This window comes from Perognathus longimembris, chromosome 2, assembly GCF_023159225.1.
Source record: "Perognathus longimembris pacificus isolate PPM17 chromosome 2, ASM2315922v1, whole genome shotgun sequence".
Lineage (NCBI taxonomy): Eukaryota > Metazoa > Chordata > Mammalia > Rodentia > Heteromyidae > Perognathus > Perognathus longimembris.
The window spans coordinates 60,315,443-60,338,778 of record NC_063162.1 but is presented as its reverse complement, the minus strand read 5'-3'; the positions used below and the strand labels follow the sequence as shown (position 1 = coordinate 60,338,778).

General features: G+C 46.4%; 1 protein-coding gene across 2 annotated transcripts in view; it reads left to right on the top strand.

The window, feature by feature from the left end:
- Positions 1 to 2,482: 2,482 nt before the first annotated feature.
- The window catches only part of Tmem273 (transmembrane protein 273), a 32,136-nt gene continuing 11,282 nt past the window's right edge, over positions 2,483 to 23,336 (top strand). For both annotated transcript variants that reach the window (XM_048336046.1, XM_048336037.1), the window contains exons 1-2: positions 2,483 to 2,587; positions 23,002 to 23,055. In XM_048336046.1, coding sequence (XP_048192003.1) covers positions 2,542 to 2,587; positions 23,002 to 23,055 — 100 coding nt within the window. In that variant the 5' untranslated portion in view covers positions 2,483 to 2,541. The remainder of the gene's footprint in view (positions 2,588 to 23,001; positions 23,056 to 23,336) is intronic.

Sequence of the window (23,336 nt, the reverse complement as noted above, 5' to 3'; positions counted from 1 at the left end):
CCTGATGAGCCCCACGTATCCTGGGGTTTACGTCCCTTCTCTGTCAAAGGCCAAGCAGCATTCAGGAAGTACCAGGATGACTAATTCCTGAAGCCATGATGGGGTTGGATGAAAGTCCAGTGCTGAGTCACGCATGGCAGGAAGTGCTCTGGGAACTGGCTCCTCCCACTGGGGGGAGCATGGAAAGAGCTCAGCTGCTGCCAGCTGCATTGAATGGAGGCTCCGGACTTTTCCATAATTGTATTTATATGTTATAAATGATGTTCCTTGCCCACTTGACTTGGGATTGCGCTGGCTGGGCCTTTTGATAGGCAACAAACCACACCAAGCTTCTCCAGGGTAGGGAGCTTGTGTGGGGGACAGGGTCTGAGACTTGGATGAGAAAATAAAGGACATTCGCCTCCTCTCCTCAACCAGAAGCCTGCCATTCCCTTCCCAGAGTGCAGAGTGTAGCACACAAACCACAGTGAGGAGGCCACATGGGTGGAGGTGACAGCAGGAATCACAGGGACATCCCACCATAGACCAGCCCTTGCAGATATCCCTAAATATCACCCACATCTGTCACCGTGTTATGATGGCTGCTGTTCTGTCTGTCCCTAGATCTTACTATTTACTGTAAGGATGAGGAAGCACATATCTTTTTATATCACAATCTGTTAAAAAGTATTTTTAAGGGCTGGGGATATAGCCTAGTGGCAAGAGTGCCTGCCTCGGATACACGAGGCCCTAGGTTCGATTCCCCAGCACCACATATACAGAAAACGGCCAGAAGCGGCGCTGTGGCTCAAGTGGCAGAGTGCTAGCCTTGAGCGGGAAGAAGCCAGGGACAGTGCTCAGGCCCTGAGTCCAAGGCCCAGGACTGGCAAAAAAAAAAAAAAAAAGAAAAAAAAAGAAAAAAGTATTTTTAAAAATACTAAACATGGAGTTACCCTATGAAACAGTAATACCACTCTGAAGCATTTTTATCTGAGAGACTGCAGATCAGGTTACAACAAAGGCACCTGCCTGGCCATATTCACCACAGCACATCCTACAATAGCCAATCATGGAAACAGCCCAGGTGAATGGATTAAAAATATTATATTACATATAAGATATATACAATGTATGCTATATTGTATATAAAATAAACAATAAATATATTTAGCATATGATATATACTTTGCATTATAAATAAATATGCTATATAATATATACTGTATATATAATATGTTATAAAATAATTATACAGCATATATTTATGTAATATAGCATATGTAATATATATCTAATATAATGTATTATATATTTTATACAGTATAATCTATAGTATGTTGTGTATAGTATATGAGAAATCATGCTTGCACCAATCACAGTAGTCACTCATGCAAATGAAAATGTAATTTATTATTTATATTAGGAATTGTGCCATGATTGGTACAATAGAGCCCCATTTGTGTGAAGGATTGCTCTATTTGGTTCAAGCATGACTTACCATTTACATGAGGGCTGGACCATTTGGTGCAACCACGTTCCGTCATTCTGTGATTGGTAGGGGCAACTTGCCACATCCCTTTCTGGAACAGCCTGGAGTCACTTACAGTGAGTGCCCTTTGTGTTGTAACATGATCCTTTCTTGCAGACTTTTGATCTTTATCATTAGTATAGTGGGCTGAGCTGGAAACGCAGAGAGATGATAGCAGAAGAAGCTTAACAGTAACAGCAAGATGAGGTGCCAGCTGTGCAAAGTTGGCAACAGCTGGAATGGCAGTGATTTTTGCAGTGAGGGTTGTGAAGAGCTCCAGAGAGTGGCGGGAACTACTGGAAGCAGAGGCAACAGACACAGTGAGGGTTGAGAAGAGCCGAACACAAGAAACCATGAGCCTTTGCTAGTGCAACAGTTGCAGAGAGCTGCCAGATTTTATGGGTCAAAGCTCTCAGACCCTAGGCTTGAGGGCTATAGCATTTGTTGCTGGAGAGATAGGGGTCTCACTAGTCAAGATTTCTATACAAAAAGTATGGCCTGCTGCTACTGGCCGGACTGTTGCTGGCAAAAGATTACAAAACTGTCAAGTGCTGGGGATGTTGGTGATTCAAGCCCAGAGCAAAAGCTTCCAAGCGTTCTAGAAGCTCAGGCTTCTAAAGCCCTGGGCTAAAGGCCTCTAGCCTTCAGGATTTGGAGCTGTGGGCCCCTGGTCCTTGGCACTCAGGAACCAGGGATGCCAGCATGGAAGAGCTTCTCCTCACCCATGATTCCTAGTCAGGTAGAGCAAAAGGACCTCAGCCAGCCGAGGGACCACACTGCCATGTTTCATTTGCATGCTGTGGGAAGGGCTGTAGTACCCAGCATCCTGCCATGGTCTCTTATCACATGCTAGCTTCCTTCTACCCCCTGATAGAAGTCACCCCGGTTGCAGAGAGGGCTGAGAGGAATGGAGCAGCCTCCTGGTTGTGGTGGTGACTTCCTTCCTCACCAGTCACGTGGGTCTGGCCTCTGGTCCCCCAAGTCACACAGCTCAGGGTGCCAGCCCTGACTGGAGTCCTGAGAAGCCAGCCAGCATGTGCTCAGGGAGCCACATACTCAGAGCTCTCTTCTTCCTTTTGGGTAAGTGAGAGGTATTATTGGCTTGATACTAACCTGGGGGATACCTCAGAAAAGCTTGTAAGCAGGAAAATGGGAACCATCAGCCTACTGGGGATTCATCCTTAAAGAAGGAATATGTCCTTTGGGCAGATGGCTTTTTGAACTTTGGCCCTACATTGATCAATGCTCTCTCCCTGTCTTTCTCTCTCTCCTTCTCATACACACACACACACACACACACACACACACACACACACACACACACAGCATTTTTTGTGCTGGTCCAGGGGCTTGATCTCAAGCCTGGATGCTGTTGCTAAGATTTAAATTTTTTTTTTTACTCAAGGCTAGCTTTCTACCACTTAAGCTTCAGCTCCACTTCTGCCTTTGCACTAGTTTATTTTAGATAAGCATCTCACAGACTTTCCTGCTCGGGCTGGCTTTGAACCAGTATCCTCAGACCTCAGCCTTCTGAGTAGATAGTATTACAGGCAACAATACTCTTTTGTTTGAAATTCCCAGTGCTCCTAAGCTAAGGGAGGATAGGAGAGGTCATGTGGTCAGGCTTGAGACCTAGAAAAGCATTTCCCACTGTGGTTCCATTGTTGATAAACTAGAATAAACTTCTAGAACCCTCTAGATGTCAGCTTCTCAAGTGATGACATAGGAGGTGATAATGTTTATTTTATAGGATTGTGAGAGAATTAAGTTGACCCTAACCAACATGAATCAAGAGACTTACATAAAAATAGAAGATGTCAATAGGGAGATACTGCTATTCATTACCCACATATGTCATTTTTTAGTTTGCTTTAAATCACCTTTAATGCTGTGTACTGAAAGGAAGGAGGAAGAAAGGTTGGAATGAATAGCAAAGTAGCACCAGGTAGAAAGGGAAATCTATCAATATCTTAGAGTGCTAGCCTTGAGTGAAAAAGCTCAGGAATAGCACCCTGACCTTGAGTTCAAACCCGAGGACAGGCACAAGGGTCAAGCAGACAGAGAAAGAAATCTAGAGAGAAAAGTCAGAGGCTGAGCTAGTGGGGATATATGCAAATTAGAGCGAATCAGGGATGGAGAAAGACTGTTACTTTGCAAGGTTTCCTTAAACAAGTTCATTTCTTGAAAAGGACAGCAGGACTGTTCACAGAGACGCCCTTTGCCAAGCCTGCTCTGGGCAGCACGCACAGGCCTGAGCCTGTCTTGGGAGAGTCCTCTGTCTGGACAGCCCTTCTGCCTCCTGCATGAGAGCAGGAGCGATTCCCGGAAGTGGGGTCCCACAAGAGCCAAGCCAAGCAGGGAGAGTAGTGTCCAGCCTCAGCTTCCTGGTCAGCAAGCCAGGCAGGCACTTACCAACTTCACCACACAGACAGGGGTCCCCAACCCTCATGATGATGGAATGGCAGGAACCAGTGAGCAACCATTATGGGGGTGCAGGGCAGCTGAAGTCAAACTGCCTGTCTGAAAAGTGGCAAAAGGTAAGACAGTTCTTCATCTCCATGAAAAAAGGAAGTTAAATTTCAGAACTCCCACTGTAAAAATGTGCAAATTATGTGAACAGGCAATTCATTGAAGAATTATAAGCAATAAGCTTTTTTTTTTTAAATGTGCAAACTGCCAGATACTGGTGGCTCACACTTGTGATCCTAGCTACTCAGGAAGCTGAGATTTGAAGATTGCATTTGAAGTCAACCTGGGCAAGAAGTCTGTGAGAATCTTATCCCCAATAAACTACTAAAAAGCTGAAAATGGAGCTGTGGCTCAAGTGGTAGAGTGCTAGCCTTGAGCAAAAGATACTCAGGGATAGTGCCTAGGTCCTGAGTTCAAGCCCCAGAACCAGTACAGAAAAGGAAAGAAGGAAGGGAAAAGACATAAGGAAGGAAAGAAAGAAAGAAGAGAGAGAAAGGAAGGAAGGAATTAGACAAGCCTAATTTAGTAAAGTCTTGCTTTCAATAGGCTAGAATATTATTTTTTAATCTATAGAAATAAGAATATATAGGATCATTATGAAAAATTCCAGTACAGAGAAACTAAAAGGAAAGAGTACTACAGTACTAAGAGTACTGTACTTTTTTCCAATCATTTCTTGGTTAGATAGCAAACATGTAAAACCCAACTACACCTACATACCCCTAGTCTATAACTGTTGCTTTGTCACTGCTGCTGTATTTCAGTCCATAGAGGTCATGGCATTCATTTAAACCTAGTGGCTATGGAAAGAGATATTAGAGGCCACAGTTACAGCCAGATTCCTACTGGTGGCTGCTCATTTCTGTGTTTTACTATAGTTTCAGCAGTGCTGAATGACTTCTTATTAAATATATTTGGGGAGCTTTAATCCTATTGTTTCTTTAAGATAAATTCCTTCATGTAGTATTTTTGGATAAAAAATGGTGAGTGGGGCTGGGACTATGGCCTAGTGGCAAGAGTGCTTGCCTCCTATACATGAAGCCTTGGGTTCGATTCCTCAGCACCATATATATATAGAAAAGGCCAGAAGTGGTGCTGTGGCTCAAGTTGGCAGAGTGCTAGCCTTGAGCAAAAAGAAGCCAGGGACAGTGCTCAGGCCCCGAGTTCAAGCCCCAGGATTGGCCAAAAAAAATGGTGAGTAACTTGTGTGTGTGTGCATGTGCATGTGCATGCACGTTCACGTGCTTAGCTTATCTCACTTAACATGATGTGTTCTAGGTCCATCCATTTCCCTGCAATGATGTAACGTTCTTTCTAGTGGATGAGTGGAATTCCATTGTGTATAGGTATTACATTTTCTTGATCCACTCATCAACAGATGATCAGGGCATGTGGGCTGTTTACATAACTTGGACATTGTGAATAGTGCAGCAACAGAGATGATGCACAAGTGTCTTTATTGCAGCCTGACTCATAATATTCAAAGCAGTGCCAGTCTTGAGGCTTGAATTCAGGGTCTGGATTCTGTCTCTGAGATTTTTTTTCTTTATTGTCAAAGTGTGATACAGAGGGGTTATAGATTCATATGAAAGGCAGTGAGTACATTTCTTGTTCTACTTGTTACCTCCTCCCTCATCCCCCACCCCCGAGGTATTTTTCACCCACTATCCTGGGGTTTGAACTCTGGGCCTGGGTGCTGTCCCTGAGCTTCTTTTTGCTCAAGGCTAGCACTCTACCACCTCCAGTCACAGCTCCACTTTTGGTTTTCTGGTGGTTTATTGGAGATAAGAGTCTCATGGACTTTCCTGTCCAAGCTGGCTTTGAACCACGATCCTCAGATCTCAGCCTCCTGAGTAGCTAGGATTACAGGAGTGACCCACTGGCACCCAGCAGCATCTACTTCCTAAGAACAGAAATCTTCAGAAATGTGGATGGAAGTGGAGGAACATCTGAAGTAAGCTGGGACCAGAAAGACAAACCCACCATGTGTTCTCACTCTGCGGTGGGAGACAAACAGGTTGGTCTCATGGGAAGAGAGAACAGGGCAGTGGTCACTGGAGGCTAAGAAGAGGGAGAGGAGGGAGAGCAACAGAGGGAAGGTGGAACCATATATATTTAAGTGGTCTCCAGCAGCTTATTTATTTCCAGAAGAGTCCCAAGTTTCCCAACACAGAAATGACAACTGAAGAGATAGAGTTGCTGGTTATTCTAATTTGATCATTAAACATTAGGAATGTATGTCAAATTATTGTGCTATTTCACCTATGTAAGTGATAATGTTATGTGTTGATTAAAAGTTTAAAAATATTAAAATAATTTTTATTATCTTTAGTTGCAAAAAGGGCTTTCAATTCAATGTGTCAGTTTATATGTATAATACATCTTGATCAATGTCACCCCTTCCATCATTCTCCCCTATGTCTCTGAACCCTACCATCTCCTCAAGTTAGGTGGCTCCATTTCCACATTGAAAATGAATGTTAGGACTGCATGAACGTTCACCCAATGCTGTGTTTGTCTGATTTCCCCTAGTGACTAATGCACCTATTCCCACCCACAGGCCACAGGAGGCTGCAGCCCTTCTCAGCACTCTACACCAGGAGGCTGCATAGTAAGGGAAGGCTGAAATACTCTTGATGCGATTAAAAGGAAAAACTACTGGAGTGTGAGTGGTCACACCTGTAACCCTAGCTATTCAGAAGGGTGAGATCTGAGGCTCACAGTTCAGAGCCAGCTTGGGCAGCAAAATCTGTAAGACTAAAAAGCTGGAAGTGGAGCGATGGGTTAAGTGGTAGAGTGCTAGCTTTGAACAAAGAAGTTCAGGGATAGCACCTAGGCCTTGGGTTCAAGCCCCATGAATGGCACAAATAAGTAAAGTTACAAAATTAACACTTAAACTAGGTTTTGGATTGTGGTCATCACAATTCTTAATAACTGATTTGTTCTCTAAATACCAATCAATCAATAGTTCTTAGTTTTGTTACTATGCCAATGCAAGACGAGCTATAGAAAATATATGATAACTTTTCTAAGCATTTTACGGTAGGCCTGCATCTTTCTTCCAGGAAAAAAAGCTGTCATAGAAAATATTCCTGTGGACTCTAATTCCAACTGAAATAGCAGCCATCTGTCTTCCTTTTAATGCTGTTGGAAGGCTTCCACTGAAATCTATGTATTATTATAATCAAGAGAATAAAAGAAATACAATATCACTTTAATTATGTTCCAGTACCTAAAACATCCTTCACGGAAAGAGCCAGAGTTATTGAAGAGAGAGAGGTTTTTCTCTTTCTTTTTTTCCCCCCACTGCCTTAATTTATAATGAAAAGATGGCAGAGGCCGGGGTAAAGAGAATTAAATTCGTTTTTATCTTTCAAGTCAAAGTCATCACTTTATTCCTTGGCTCTTAGTCCCTGAGATCTTTGTAAAAATCTTTCCTGACAGCTTTTCCCCTGTTCCAGTTTTCTGCCAAGACAATGGTTTAGATTTGTGTGGTATGTGGATTTGTTACTGAGGGGAAAAAAAAATTCTTGGTGCATGTGTTGTTGCTATTACATGTCATCCCACATGACACAAAAGAAAAATGTTGATCCTGGAGTCTCCTACAAGTCCTCAGAAGGGAAGGGAAGGGCACTGGACCCCAGGGAGACCAGATGTGCTTCCTCACAGAGCAGGAGTTTCTGTTCCTGATTTTTATCCTTTTCCTAATTGCATTGCTTGGTGTTTGGTTTTTAACTGACAACTGGATTATGACTCCTTTATCAAATATGTAACCTGCAAATCTTAGTTCTAATTTGTTTTTTCATTATCTTAACAGATAGTTTGTTTCTTTCATGAAACAAAAATGTTCCTTCCTTTCTTCCTTCCTTCCTTCCTTCCTTCCTTCCTTCCTTCCTTCCTTCCTTCCTTCCTTCCTTCCTTCCTTCCTTCCTTCCTTCCTTCCTTCCTTCCTTCCTTCCTTCCTTCCTTCCTTCCTTCCTTCCTTCCTTCCTTCCTTCCTTCCTTCCTTCCTTCCTTCCTTCCTTCCTTCCTTTGTTTATTTGCCAGTACTGGGGCTTGAACTCAGGGCCTGTACTCTGGCTTGTTTGTTGTTGTTTTTGTTTTTTTTTTTTTTGTTTTTTTTAGATGGTGCTTACCACTGGAGTCACATCTCCAGTTTGGGATTTTTGGTTATTTAGAATCTTGCAGATTTGTCTTTCTGAGCCAGCTCTGAATCTCAATTCTCAGCTCTCAGCCTTCTGAGTAGCTAAAGTTAAAGGCATGAGTCACTAGTGCTAGGTTGAAAACAAGTGTTTAATTTTAATGAAATCTAACTTACTGATTTTTAAAAAATGATATTGCTTTGGGTATCAGGTCTAAACATTTTTACCAAGTCTAAGTCCCCAAGGTTTTCTCCTAGAGTTTATATAGTTTTGTGCTGTGAAGATTGTTTCTGTATTTGGCAGATGGATAGGCAAATGCTCTAATACCAATTGGTTAAACTCTGTGTATGGGATTTTGCCTCCTGTCCAAGATCAGTTGATGGTGCTGTGTGACATGAGTGATCCTCGGCTTTAGGTCAGTCTCCATCCCTGTAGGTTAGAAAGTCTCAAGATCACAAAGCAAGCCTCCTGTTTATTCTTTCTTCTCCAAAATGCTTTTTGATGCCCATTCTGGGGCTTGAACTTAGGGCCTTATGCTTGTACTTGGCTTTCCTGCCCATGGCTGACATGCTATCACTTAAGTCACACCTCTAGCCTAGCTTTTGCTGATGAAATGGAAATTGAGTCTTGCAGACTCTCCTTCCCGGGCTGGCTTGGAACCACAATCCTCCAAGTCTCAACCTTCTAGCAAAGATCACAAGACATGAGTCACCAATGCCTGGCTTCAAAACATTTCTAGTAATTCTAATGCCTTTGCCTCTCCCTGTAAATCTGGGAATCACCTTTTGAGTATTTACAAAATAAAAATTTCTTCTAGGTTTTCTGATAGCAAATGAATAAAGGTATAGATCGATATGAAAGGATGTGTGAGGGCTGGGAATATGGCCTAGTGGCAAGAGCACTTGCCTCCTATACATGAAGCTCTCGGTTCGATTCCCCAGCACCACATATATGGAAAACAGCCAGAAGGGGTACTGTGGCTCAGGTGGCAGAGTGCTAGCCTTGATTGGGAAGAAGCCAGGGACAGTGCTCAGGCCCTGAGTCCAAGGCCCAGGACTGGCAAAAAAAAAAAAAAAAAAAAGAAATGAAATGATGTGTGGTCCTGGATATATTGCACTTTCTCTGAAATCTGTGTATTCTTTTACTACTGGGTTTTTCTTTTTTTTTTTCCTCTTCAGTGTTATGCTGTTTCGAGCCTATGATATATATGTGTGCTCTATTAGACTCATACCTACATATTTTTGAATAATTGTAAATTGTTTTGTGCTTACATTTTTTTCTTCTGGGTACATTTGTTAATATATAGAAGTGTACTTGGTTTGTATATGCTGGTCATGTGGCCCACCATTGCTGACTCTATTATTCTAAGACCTGTGTTTTAAATCCTTTCAGATGATTCAGATTTTGTTCTTATTGTGAGCAAAAGAGCCATAGTTTTTATGTTGATTTTATTCTTTTGGGGGCATGGTGCCGGTACTGGGCCTTTTCAATTTTTAATTTTTGAGGTACTGGATCTTAATCTTAGGAACCTGAGCTCTTGTTTAGCTTTTTTTTTTTTTTTTTCACTCACAGCTGATGCTCTACCACTTGAATCACACTTCTATTTCCAGTTTTTGCTGGTTAATTGGATACAATAGTCTTTCAGACTTATCTGTCCATATTGGCTTCAATCTGTGATCCTCAGAATCAGCTTCTTGAGTAGCTAGGATGATAGGTACCTGGGAAGTTTGTACTTTCCTTGCTAAGGATGTGGCTGCTGTTCCCTTGCCTTGTCTGTGGGATGCAAACATGGACCTGGCAGTAGCCATCCTTGCCCACTGTGGTCAGAGTAGGAAAGTGTCTTGTTTCTCACCATTAGTGTTCACTACAGGTATTTTCATAGATGGTCATTGTCAAGGTGAGGCAGTTTCCTCTTATTCCTCATCTGAGAGTTGTGGGTTTTTTTTTTGTTTTGTTTTGTTTTACATCACGAATGAGTATGTTAACTTGTCTGTGTTTCCTGCATCATTTATATGACCATGTGACTGTGATTATGACATTGACTGACTTTCAGATATTGAACCAGCCTTGTATTCTGGAAACTCCATTCAGTTATGATATTCAACTACTTTTATATAGTGCTAACTCCTGCTTGCTGATATTTCATTAAGGGAGTTTGCATCTATATTCTTTAAGTATACTATCTGGTTGGGGACTCTTTTTTTTTTTTTTTTTGCTTTGTTTTTGTTTGGATTGAATATTGGGATAATGCTATTTTTCAAAAATGGATGCTAGTTTCAAAAAAGGATTTTGCCACTTTAGCGAACTTTATATTTTCAGGCAAGGATGGTGTAGAACACTATTAAGTCTTCTTCAAACTCTTGCTACAAGTCTGCCATGAAATGGTCTGTGCATACAAATTTCTTTGGGTAGCTTATAATTATAAAGCCAACTTCCTCAAGAAATCAAAAGCACAACTTAACCTGTTTTATATTGGGTAGTTTTGGTAGTTGGTGCTTTTTGAGAAATTATTTCAATTCTTTGAAATTGCAAAATCTTGTAGCATAAAGTTGCTCGTAGCATTCCATTGCTATTGTTATGCTTGTTACTGTTATTATTATTTTGGTGTCTCTAGGGTTTGGGACAATACTTTTTGTGAGTGTGCTGTTCTTGGGGATTGAATTCAGGTTCTGTGCACTGTTACTGAGCTTTTCTGCTCAAGGTTCCCATTTTCCCACTTTGAGCCACAGCACCACTTCCAGCTTTTTGGTAGTTTATGGACTTTTCTGTCTGGGTTGGTTTTGAACTATAATCCTCAGATCTCAGCCTCAGAGTAGCTAGGATTATAGGCGTGAGCCACCAGCACCTGGGCACAATATTATTTTATTCCTCATATTGGTAAATGATGTCTTCCTTTATTAGTCTTGCCAGAAGTGCTTCAACTTAATTAACTTGTCAAAGTCTTTGTTGCTCTGATTGCCATTATTTTTCTGTTCTCAGTTTCATTACTTTCTGCTCTTGTCTTTATTGTTTACTTTATTCTGCTTGGTCTGGATTTATTTGGCTTTCTTTTTCCTAGTCTCTTTAAGTGGCATCTTAGATTATGGACTTAAGTCTTTTCTTTTCCAATGTAAGCATTTAGTGCCACAAATTTCCCTCTCAGGACTGCTTTTGTTATGACCTACATACTTGATGTGTGTTATTTTCATTCAGCTAATGAATGTTTTATTTCCTTGGGAATTCTTCTCTTAATCCATAGATTATTTAGAAGTATTGCTAGCTTCCAAATTTGAAAACATCTTTTTATTATTGATTTGTTGTTGATTCCATTGTGATCAGAGAATGACATTTGTATGACTTAACATTTCAGATTTATTTAGGTTTTGGCCCATTGAGCAGTTTTTGTGTTGTTTCCACTTCTATGGGTGCTCAGAGAAATGTGTAGCATGCTAGTGTTGTGTGCACTGCTTTGTAAATGCTTAATGATGTGGCTAATTTCTCTATCATTGACTGTTTGCTATCTAGTTGTTCCATCAGCTATTGAGGGGAAGGTGTTAAAATCTCCAACTGTCATTGTAGATTTATCAACATTAGAGTTTCAGGTCTTTATTTGACTTTATTGATGAATGGAGGGGGGCTGGGGCCACAACTTTTTCTGTGCTGTTTAACCATAGCAAACTGACTAATAATTTTGTCCTCTAGGCTAACACTTACTTTGTCAAGAGCTAGCTTTTCTTAACAATTCTCTATCTATGTTCCTTGGATTTTTAGGGTGCCAGACTTCTCTGCTACTACCCTCTCTGGGACATAGAATGCAAAAAGAAACTCTTATCTCCAATTCACTAGCAAAATGCCATAAGCAAAGCTGTGGCTCAAGTGGTAGCCTGCTAGCCTTGAGTGAAAAAAACCAAATGAGGGCTCAGGGCCTGAGTTCAAGTCCCAGTACCAACACAAAAAAGAAAGATAGAAAAGAAACCTAAGGAAATCTACTTCTCTGCTATTAATGGTGTCCCTAAATCCCCTACTGTCTGCCTTTCTCCACCTTTCAGGTTCTGCTTATACTTGTTTTTAAATATAGTACCTTTCACTTCTTGGCTTGTTGGCTAGGATAAAGTGTAAGTAGAATGGAGGTTTTCGCTATATTTAGTGGAGAGAGGAGAGAAAAGTAAGCATATCCCATTCCTCTAGAAATGCAAGTCTGCAAGGAGTTTCAGAGCCCATTTGCAGGGCAGATGATTTGGAGTGATTTTCTTTGGGGAATAGGGGTGGGTTACCCACCATCCCTCACACACATCCCTGATCCTGACTGCTCCTGAAGGAGAAGGGATGTCCCATGAAGGGCAGGAAGGAGAGCACACCTGGGCAGCATGCCTCTGGGAGCCATGGCTGACAGGAAGCTGCGCTGGTTGACCAGGCCCGCTGACATGCAGGCCAGCCGACCTGTTCTCTAGAGCTTCCCCTTACATCCATTGTGCATCTGTGCCCCATGCAGACCCTCCTGTAGGCACCAGGGCTATTTGAACTGCTCCTTTTATTAAATTTGATTCCATTAAATAACTGGTTAATGGTTCTCAGCAAGACAAATTGGGTTTTCTCTGACCTCATCTGCATCAGAGCAGCTGTGAATTTCTTCTTGATTTGCTTGGGACCACTCCAGCAGGGTCCATGCTGGCTCCTGACACCCTGCTGCACCCCCAGCCCTCACCTATTTCCCCATGGGGAGCAGTGTATAGGCTGTGGCTGACAGTGGGGCTGAATCATTACTTCTGTCATAGCTGCTGAGCAGTCCAGGTCCAGCCTAGCTGGAAGATAAGACCTCACACAATAGGTCCAGGGCAATGTGACAGCAACCGGGGGAAGCTAAAGAGATCTAGAGAGAGTTCTAGAAACACTCAGGCAGGAGCTCTGAGCTGCCTCTGTGGCAAAGAACCATAGAAGCCCTCCCGGCTGCTGCAGTGGGTCCTGGTTGTTGAGCCACACATGATCCCAAAGATACTTTAGTCAACTGTTAATGGCATGATCCTTCATGCCAGGGTTTGGAAGGCTTCCCTGAGGCCCAGCAGTCCTGGGTTCAAGACCCAGATAACTCATACTCAGATCCGTGGGTCTGAAGAATTCATGTCAGTCTTAGGGCCACAACCCTGATTCCTTGATAGTTAGGATCCCTAACACACACACACACACACACACACACACACACACACACACACACACACACGTGCATGCAAAGATATTTTTTCCTTTGGGTCATACCAGGCAAACTAGGTCAGCACCCAGGTATAAGAAGAACATGTGGCTAGGAATGTGGCTTAGTGGTAGAGTACTGGCCTAACATGCATGCACAAGGCTCTGGGTTCAATTCCTCAGTACTACATAAATGAAATAAATAAATAAATAAATTTTAAGAAGAACATGAGCCATGTGCTTGTGGCTGATTGCTGTAATCCTAGCTACTCAAGAGGTTGAGATCTGAGGATGGAATTTGAAGCAAGCCTAGGCATGAAAGTCTTACCTGCAGTTAATCACTGAGTAGCAGGGAGTGAAGTGGCTGAAGTGGTAGAGCACTAGCCTTGGGCACAAATGCTCAGACACAGAGCCCAGGCCCTAGGGCCAGCACCTCCCCTCCCCCTCCCAAAAAAGGAAGGAAGGAAGGAGAAAGAAAGAAAAAGAGAAAGAGAGAAGAGAAAAAGAATAAAAAAGGAACATGAGCTAGGAGTCTGTGGCTCATGCCTGTAATCCTAGCTACTCATGAGGCTGAGATCTGAGGATTAGGAAAGTCCGTGAGACCCTTATCTCCAGTTAAGCACTCCCCAAAAGTTAGGAGTTGAAATTTTGTGGCTTAAGTTGGAGTGCCAGCCTTGAGTAAAAAGAGCTCAGGGACAGCATCCAGACCCTGAGTGCAAGCTCTAGGACTGCCACAAAAACAAAGAAGAGGAGAAAAAAGAGGAACCTGAGTCCCTGGGCCCCATAGCTGAAATGAACGCTGTGTGTTGGGGACAAAGATTCCCAGTGTGGCAGCCACCCTGGTGACAGGCAGGAAGGGAGGAGATGCTTTGAGCTCACTTCCTCCCTTCACTGTGACTGGAAGTGGTGCTGCTTAGGACCACAGATCAGTCTGGGAGGAAACCAGGGGTTGGGTAGGAGACCCCATGGGAGATCAGGCAGCAACAGGCCCATCCTCAGTCCTGGAGTGGCTGTGGGTCCCAGGAAACTGAGGCCAAGCCTGTTATTATCCTGTTATACCCACCCAACTGGCCACCATTGAGGGCATTTGGCAGAACAACACTTGTCCCTTTAGGTGACCCTGAGGAAGGGACTGCAGGGCCCTGAACAATGCGGCAGTGTAGCTAGTCTTGAGCAACTGGCCTTATTTGTTCATTTGTTTATTAATTTATTTGGCAGTACGGGGGTTTGAAATCAGAGCTAACTTAACATTTGCTAGTTGAGTGCTCTACCATTTGAGCTAACCTCTAGCCCTTTTTGCTTATATTATTTTAAAAATCGGGTCTTCTACTTTTTGCCCAGGATAGCCTGGAACCACAATCCTTCTTATCTCTGCCTCCCAAGTAGCTAGGTTTACAGGTGTGCTCAAATGCAGCCAGCTTGATTTGTAGATGAATATTGTAGACATAAAGCATGCTCTGGCCTCTGAGATTGTCAGAGTTGCCTTATGAAAACATAACTGGGCTAGGTGACTCACTCCTGTCATCCTCACTACTCAGAAGGCTGAGATGAGAGGACCACAGTTCAAAGCTATCCTTGGCAAAAAGTCCATGAGACTCTTATTTCCAACTAACAACAAAAAATTCAGAAGTAGATCTGTGGCTCAAGAGGTAGAATGCAAGCCTTATGCACAAAGTCTCAGGGACAGCCCCTAGGCTCTGAGTTCAAGCCCCAGGACACACACACACACACACACACACACACACACACACACACACACACACACAAAATCCAAACAACAACAACCATGACTGGAGTAAACCATGACTGTCCAGCTCACAGTGAGGCTCAGAACAGACTTCCTTGGTAAACACAGACAGATAGCTGGGTCCCCTTCCCTGTGTTTGCTGAGGGGCTCTGAAGTGGCTGCATGGGTCGGTTCTGCTTCCTCTGCAATGTCACATCTCTGTCCAGCGGCCAAGCCAGCTGTCAGCCTGCAGTGCCACTCCCTGAGCACATGCCCCCCTCAGCAAGTCCCTGAGGGCGCCCGTGAAGCTTCCTAGAGGCTGAAGAGCACAGTATGAATATTGCATGAATAATAATGACCCTACCACTTAGCGGTTATACAACGCTTTCCTCTTCCACAATACTTTACCATCATTAATTAGTTATTCTGCAATGTTCCCAGCCTCCCTGCACTCTGCAAAGGAAACCCGGAGCTTCATGGGAGCAAACAGGCCTGCTCTGGTTTGTGACTGGTGCATCATAATGGACTGAGGCCTTAGCTTCCTCTATTTCAAACAGTGAACATGTGTATACCCCTTCCTCATCTGAGGGCTGCCCCTGGCTCCTCACTTCTGCAGCACCCAGGAAAGTAGAAGACATAGCCCATCAAATAGATAGTGTGAGTGTTAAAAAAGGTGCAAAGATGGTGGAAACCCATTCCCCATTGAATAGAGGCTTGGTGGGTCCTTCTGCATGGCCTTCCCTGGACAAGCTCTGCCATATCACCCTTTTTCCTATGGCTCCCTAGAGATTTCAGCAGCTCCCTAGCCAGACGTGGCTTCATGTGCCTACACCAAGTGCCTTTGTCATGGTCAGAGAGTACGCAGAACTTCCCTGGCACTTCTGCCCACTGCCTTTCTTTGCAAACCCTACAACCCACTGCTTCTGCCTTGGACCTAAGTCAGCACCTGCCTCCAGCCCCTCCATTAGCCGGGAAAGGTATTGATCAGCTTGGCTTTTGTGAGCTGAGTGTTTGAATCCCAGTATGTGAATCTTTAAGAATTAATTAGCAAAGATTGCTCAGGGAAAACAAACAACAACAACAAAGTGGGTACACATTTTTGACTGGTCACCCACCATTATCACTCTCCTGTTAATTATGGTGCTATTTCTGGAAGCTAGAGACACTCACAGTTTACAGCTTCCCTCAGACTCTGTCTGCTTGGTGACTTTCAGTCCCCCCAGTGCCCCCTCCTCCCCGCTTCCTGTTCCTACCCGGGGCAGCCATGTCCTGGCCCTAAGAAATCTGACAGCCCTAGCTCATGGTGTTCAGTGTGGCATGGGCCAAAGGGAAAGACATAGAGGTAGCCTGGCAAAACATGTGGACAAGGCTGAGCCTATCAGACCTAAGGAGTGTGTCTACAGTCCTTTAAGCCAACCATGGGACTCTCCCCTGGGCTTGTCCTAGAACCCTCGTCTGCCCACAATGCCAGCAGCATTGTATATCAGTGCACGGAGCCACCTGCTCTAGTTCCCAAGTCTTCGGCATCACTTGACAGCCTCCCAGCCTTGGTACCCGCTTCCTCTTCCACTGGACATGTTCCTCACCTCCCCCTCAAGCCTTGCCCACTGCCATTCTCCATTGGCTCCCACAAGTCCCTAAGTTAAATAATAAACTGCAGAGAGCTTCTCTGACACCCTTGGTCCTCCTGTCTGGCCAATCAGGATGGGCTTCCTGTTAGGAGAGGTGGCATTCCCTACTCACTACCCATCTTCCCAGGGGCCATTGGAAGACTTCAGCTGGGTTTGTGGAGCTGGGGAGTGCTCCAGCTCCTTGTACGTGCTCCTTCTGCAGTGGGGAGCACTGTGGGAGCCAAGAGATCGCCCACAGGCCACAATGCTGCCATGGAGACATCTGCGTGGCCTCTCTACCTTCTCCTGTTTTGTTTTTCTTAGTTTGTGCTGTGCTCCTTGCAGCACAGTCTGAAAGGTCTGGGCTCTGCCATCAAGTCTAGGTCCTTTCCAAGAAAGAATGAAGCAGAAAAAGCCATGGTGGGCAGGGGTGCTCTGTTTAGAAGTTTGCCTTTCAGAACTGTACTCTAGCAAGACAGGAAGAGCCATTTCAGGTAGTTTCCAGGCTTGTGGTGGAGCATTTGAGGCTTTTGAGGATTGTAATGGTATCACAGAAGGCTCTAGAACCTCATGCAAGCTGACCTATGGTGGGTGGTGGGAGGGGCATGTAACCAAGGCTGAGTTACCTGCTGGCATTTTGCTGGAGAAGGGACTGAGGCATGCTGCATTCGTACATGTGGTTCACTGCCAGCTCCAGGTGGGTCAGGGAGAGCTGAGGGGCCTGGCTGCTCTGTGCTGTGTGCCCACTCACCACACAGAGAAGGTGCGACCACGGCTGCCAGCTCCCCCACCAGCCCAGCCCCATGTAAGCCTTGTGCTCTGCTCTCACTTCCTGGGCCAACTGCGATTTCCAAGAGTCAAAGGACAAAAAGGCAGAAATGAAGTGGGGTGCTGATGGCTCACACCTGTAGTCTTAGCTACCCAGAAGGCTGAGATCTGAGGATTGAGGCTTGAAGCCAGGCAGGGGAAGGAAAGTCTGAGATTCTTATCTCCCATTAAGCACCATAACGCCCAAAGAGGTACAAGTGGTAGAGCACCAGCTTTGAGCCAAAAAGTTCAAGCTCATAGGACCTGAACTCAAGCCCCAGAATGGACACAAGAAAATAAAATAAAACAAAAGGTAGAGATGAAGTAGCTGCTTAGCAAAGCCTGTTTACGCCTTGGGTCTGTTGTGTCTATTTCTCCAGGAGGAGCCAAACAGTAGCAAGGAACTCAACAAGCCTATTCCATTCCTTTGGCTCTGCGTGTGCAGGTCTCTTCCTGAGCCTTTTTCATCTGTTGTAAGGGGCCAGCTGTGTGTCTAGGCCCCATGCCCCTTGGGAAGATGGAGAGGATGAAAGCTTGCCAGACTATCACTCCATCTGTCCCTGTGGGTGCCCTTAACTTGGCCTTGAAGCCTCAGGGTCACTCAGCATTGCTGGCTTGATCTCATCACTACTTCTGGCTGAACGCTCAGCAGCTTTAGGGATAACTCCACAGTCAGTTCAGGACACTTCATGTGTCCCCCAGCCCTGGGGAAGCAGCTCACCCTGCTGTCCTCAGTGCCGCAGAACGACCCTCTGGCCAGCCAACAGTGTAAGAAAGGAGGTATGACAACGTGGCAGGGGTGATCCTGCCAGGAGGGCACTTCTAGAGGTGGCAGTTTTTGTGCTAAGTCCTTTTTTATGGGCGCGGGGGGGGGGGGGGCAGAGTTGGTTTTTTTTTGGCCAGTCCTGGGGCTTGGACTCTGGGCCTGAGCACTGTCCCTGGCTTCTTTTTGCTCAAGGCTAGCACTCTGCCACTTGAGCGACAGCGCCACTTCTGGCCATTTTCTGTATATGTGGTGCTGGGGAATCGAACCCAGGGCCTCATGTATATGAGGCAGTCACTCTTGCCACTAGGCCATATCCCCAGCCCCAGAGTTGGGGTTTTTTAACTGTATTTTTTTTAATCTTTTCTTTTTTGGTACTGGGGAATCGAACCCAGGACGTTGCACTTGTTAGGCAAGCACTTTGCCACTGAGCTATATCCCAGCCCTGTGCTAAGTCTTGAAGAATGAGTAAAATGTTTCCACTGGGCCAAGGGAAAGGCATTACATCAAAGATGGCAGCATGTGCAAAGGCCCAGAAGTGCCCTGAGTTGCTTTGCGTGCCCATGTTCATCAGTTCATTGCAGGCTGTGTTATCTAGCTCTGCGTAGCCAGTATTTTCCATTCCCATTCCAGCCTTGCCAATATGATTTTCAATGCCTGTCTCAGGAAGGTCACCACGACGCTCCAGATTGCTTACAAGAGTAACTGAGCTAATTAAAGAAAAGACCCCCCCCCCCCCCGCCATGATTCAACTGAAAGGTCCGGGGAGATGGTGGCACACAATTCAGCTTCATGTACAGCTTGATCCAGGGGCTCAAAAGTTGTCATTGGACTATTATCTCGTCTACTCTTTTCAGTGAGAACTTCCATCTCAGAATGTTCTCGCCCACTCCTGGGCAGCTTCAGGCTTCCCTCATCCCTGTAGATTCCCCTGTGAAGCATTATCCCCTACCCTAGTCCCAGACATGAGTCTTACTGGCTTAAAAAGTTACTTGTCCCACCCCTTGACCAGTCACTGTGAAAGAAAGAAGAAATATGCTAATTAGTCACCATGGCAACTATGATGATGATATGACAATGATTTGATGCGCCATCCTGATATCAGTGCCCTGAGGATCACCGCAATTAATTCTCTGGAGGAAAATCAGGGCACCTCTAAGGAGATAAGGGGTCACGGATCAGCTATGTAGCAAATATTCACCCCCAAGCACCTCATTCAGACTCCTTCCAACTTATCGGGGCCCTCCCCTCCCCAGGAAGGTGCTGATAGGACCCATGATCCCCTGAGCTTTTTCCAAGTGCAGTCCTCATCTCTTCCATGCCCCTGTGAGCTCTTCTGCGATTGCTCTTGGGCCTCCCCTGGCACCAGGGCTCCACTGGAACGTCCCGAAGGTGTCTTGCTTATATGTGGATGTGGCAGAAGGGACTCACACATGACACCTTGTCAGCTGGGGATGTGGGGAATTCATGGGATCTAAAGTTAGGAGCCATCCACAGCACAGAAGTCCCAGGAGGAATGGAGCCTGGCATCCTCATCCTATTTTTAGTTCAGATGCTTATGGAGTGACATCTGAGTGCTCACACGCCCGCTCGCCCACCACCGGGAGTCACACAGCCTGGCTCTGCCCAAATAAGGGTGGCAGAGTGTCAGTCCCTCTGAGAGGTGAGGGTGGGCCCAACAGGTGGATGGTGCAGAAAGGCCTGGAAGCCAGGGATGGGTTGTGAGTGGGTCAGATGCAAGCAAGTCCATGCTGTGCCCTGCATGTTTCTCAGGCCTCCCAGCCCTCCAAGCAGCCTGGTCTCTTCCTCTGTCCCCAGCAGTCTCATGCTTGTCTCTCCCAACCCAGGGCCACACGGTCTTAGGACCATTTAACCCTCTTTTTGTTTGTGCCTTACTTGGGGCTTGAACTCAGGACCTAAGCACTATCCTTGACCTTCTTTGCCCAAGGCTGGCACTCTACCACTTGAGTCATGGCTCCACCTCCAGCATTTTGGTAGTTAATTGGAGAAAAGTCTTATGAACTTTCCTGCCTGGGCTGGCTTGGAGCCAGGAGCCTCAGATCTCAGGCTTCTGAGTACAGGTGTGAGTCACCAGCATCTGGCTCATTCTCTTCCTGCTCCTACCCCCAACCCCCTCCCGTATTCAAACCTAGGGCCTCCCACATGCTAGGCAAGTGCTCTGCCACTAACCTGTACCCCAGAAAAGCACCATTTCCTCTTGCAGGAGTTCTTTGATGTCTGGAAGCCACTTGCAGAGCAGGTTGGAGGAGCTACAGAAAGCTCCTACTCCTCAGCAAACGAGGCAGCAGTGAAGTTGCCTCTAGCTTTGAACCAGGCTGAGCGTGCCATGGGTGGGGTTGACAATAGAAGGTGGCTGGGGTCAAGCCAGATATGCCCAGCACCATCTTCATTGCCTCTGTGAGTCCTCTAGTCAGACAGGCCCCAGTGTGAAAATGCTGGTGGCTCCCACCTGTAATCCTAGTGTCATAGGAAGCTGAGATCTGAGGATCAGAGCTCAAGGCTAGCTTAGACTGGAAAATCCATAGACTCTTATCTTCAAGGAACCACCAAAAGCCCAGAAGAAGAGATAAGCCAAGTAAAGTGAGTGAGGCCCTGAGTTCAAGCCCAAGGAACACACACACACACACACACACACACACACACACACACACACACACACACACACGGAAAGCAAAAAGAAAGACAAAGAAAGACCCTTGCATCACACCCTCTCCCCAGCCAGGGACACCAGTCCTGGGACACGAAGCCCCTCCTTGGTTTGCTGGGTTTGAGGGACAGTGATCCCTCTGGGGGCTGAGCTTTGTCCTTCAGCTGGAGTACCCTGAGAATTCCTGCACACTCTGCGTTCTTACAGGCTTTGCAGGCCTTCTTCCTGACCTCTCACCACTGCAGAGTCCAGAGTCTTCAGCAGGAGACCCTGGCCCAGGGAGAGCAGAGCAGCACATGGGTGGATTCCAACCCGATCCTGGCACTCATTAGAGCCCAGGTCAGAGTGCTGAGCACAGACAAGGGCTGTGGGGAGGGTGTGGAGGGGAACGGCTGCCCCCGAGTGGCCGTTGGCCCAGCTAGCAGGAAGGACAAGCATTACAGCCAGATCCACCTCCCTGGGTCCTGGAGGAGCAGAGCCAAGGGAGCAGAACCCCCGACTGGGGACACAGGATGGAGCAGAAGGAGGGGTTCAGAAGGGGCGGAGCTGAGAGCCCCAGCTGTGGGTTCTTGTCCTAGGATGAAGTGGAGAGAGCCCTGTGTCCAGGACAATGCCGTTGGCCACGTCCCTGAGGAGGAAGGCAGGACAGAGCAGGGCCTGGAGGCTTCAGGGAGACCAAGGCATCCCCGGTAACATCGTTGATCTGAGCCACCCAGGTCACCCAGGCCCTCGGTGTGAACTTGTTTCTTCTGTGAGCATCCCTGCTGGTCCTTCTCACTTGCTAGTTGCATCCTAACTTCTTTCTCTGGCCCCACTGCATCTCTGGCTGGTGTGCAGTGGCGCTCGTGGTATGTACCTACACCGGTGGTCTTGCGTGGGATCCCGGTGGGTGCCTGTGGGTGACAGGGAGCCAGGCAGGGACCTGAATCGCAGGAGGATGTCTGGCCTTTACTGCAAAGAGAGGCAGCAGTGTGAGCCAAGGTGGGGTTCAAGGTGAGGAGGTAGCAAATGGGGCTCCAGCCCCCAAACCCTGCTCTCATCCACATAACACAAAGGGAGACCCAAATTAATGAAAAGAAGTGACAAGAGGTGGTATAATCATAGTCACTGCAGAATACAAGGATCATGGGAAATCAAGTGTGTGTGTGTGTGTGTGAAAGAAAGAGAGTGAGAGCGAGCGAGCGTGTACTGGGGCCTGAAGTCAGGGCCTATGTGCTGTCCCTGAGCTTTTTCAGTCAAGGCAAGCCCTCTACCATGTAAAGCACAGCTCCACTTCTGGCTTTTCAGTGGTGGTTAATTGGAAGTAAGAATCTCACAAACTTTCCTGCCTAGGCTGGCTTTGAACCACCATCCTCAGATCTCAGCCTCCTGAGTATCTACGATTACAGGCATGAGCCACCAGCACCTGGCCAGGTGTGGGCTCTTGTTGGGATCCAGCTTTTGGACTTGACGGGGGATGGGCATTGGGAGTTCTCCGGAGATGCCGCCCTTCCCCCAGCCCTGGGGAATGCGGAAGCAGGCCACAATTCTCTGGGTCCAGAACTAGAAGAACCGGCTTTGTGAACAGCCCCCAAACTTTCTCGCCAGCCCATGCGCCCCCAGTCTCCCCCTGGCCTGGCGCTTTCCGAGTGACGTTAGCTCATGAGGGGGTCATATTGTAAGCTTGCAGCCTATCATCAGCGTCCTGGCCGATCGCCTTCTCTCGTCCCCTCCTACCATATTAGTCCTTGCCCCCGCCTTAATAAATCAGATTGCTCTTGAAGCATCTCCGAGATCCACGTATGCCTGGCTTTCTTCAAGGGTAAGGAGGGAGGTAAGCGTTCTCTTCAAGGGTAAGGAGGGAGGTAAGCGTTCTCATTCGACTGCGTGCACTTGAGGTCTGTGCTGACTCCCCCACTCCACCCTGGCCTTACCTGCGGGTCGGGTGACCAGGGGAGAGGGTGAGAAAGGGAGTTGTTAGAAGCATAGCTGAGCCTTGATCTCTGCGCCAGGGGAGGTGACCCGAGCCCGACAGGCTCTAAGGAAGGTACTGAGATCCCAGTGAGGCTCCAGGTCTGTGTGATGCCCAGGAGCCAGCGAGATCTCCCCACTCTTCCTCAATGCTGCCCTGAGTGTCTAACCAGACTCTGGGTTTTCTTTCTTGTAGATGTTGGAGGAGCTCAAGTATTGGCCACAGGCAAGTCTGCAGGGCCTGAAATTGGTAGGTAGCCTTCCATCTTGTCCACAAGTGGGTGCTGGGGTTGGTCTCCTGCTGGTCAGCACACAGAACCAAGGTCATGTTCATCTGCAGGCCCATCTGAGTCGCTAGCACAGCTTTATCTTGGGAGCCAGGTCTGCAGTAGATCCTGCCCTTAATGAGAACACAAGACCTCATGTCTGCTCTCTATGGCTGATTGACAGCTCCACTACCCACAATGCCCTGCACTGCAGCCGAGTGTCCCTAGGTGGCGGGCTGAGCCTGCTCCTGGCCCCTCAAGCACT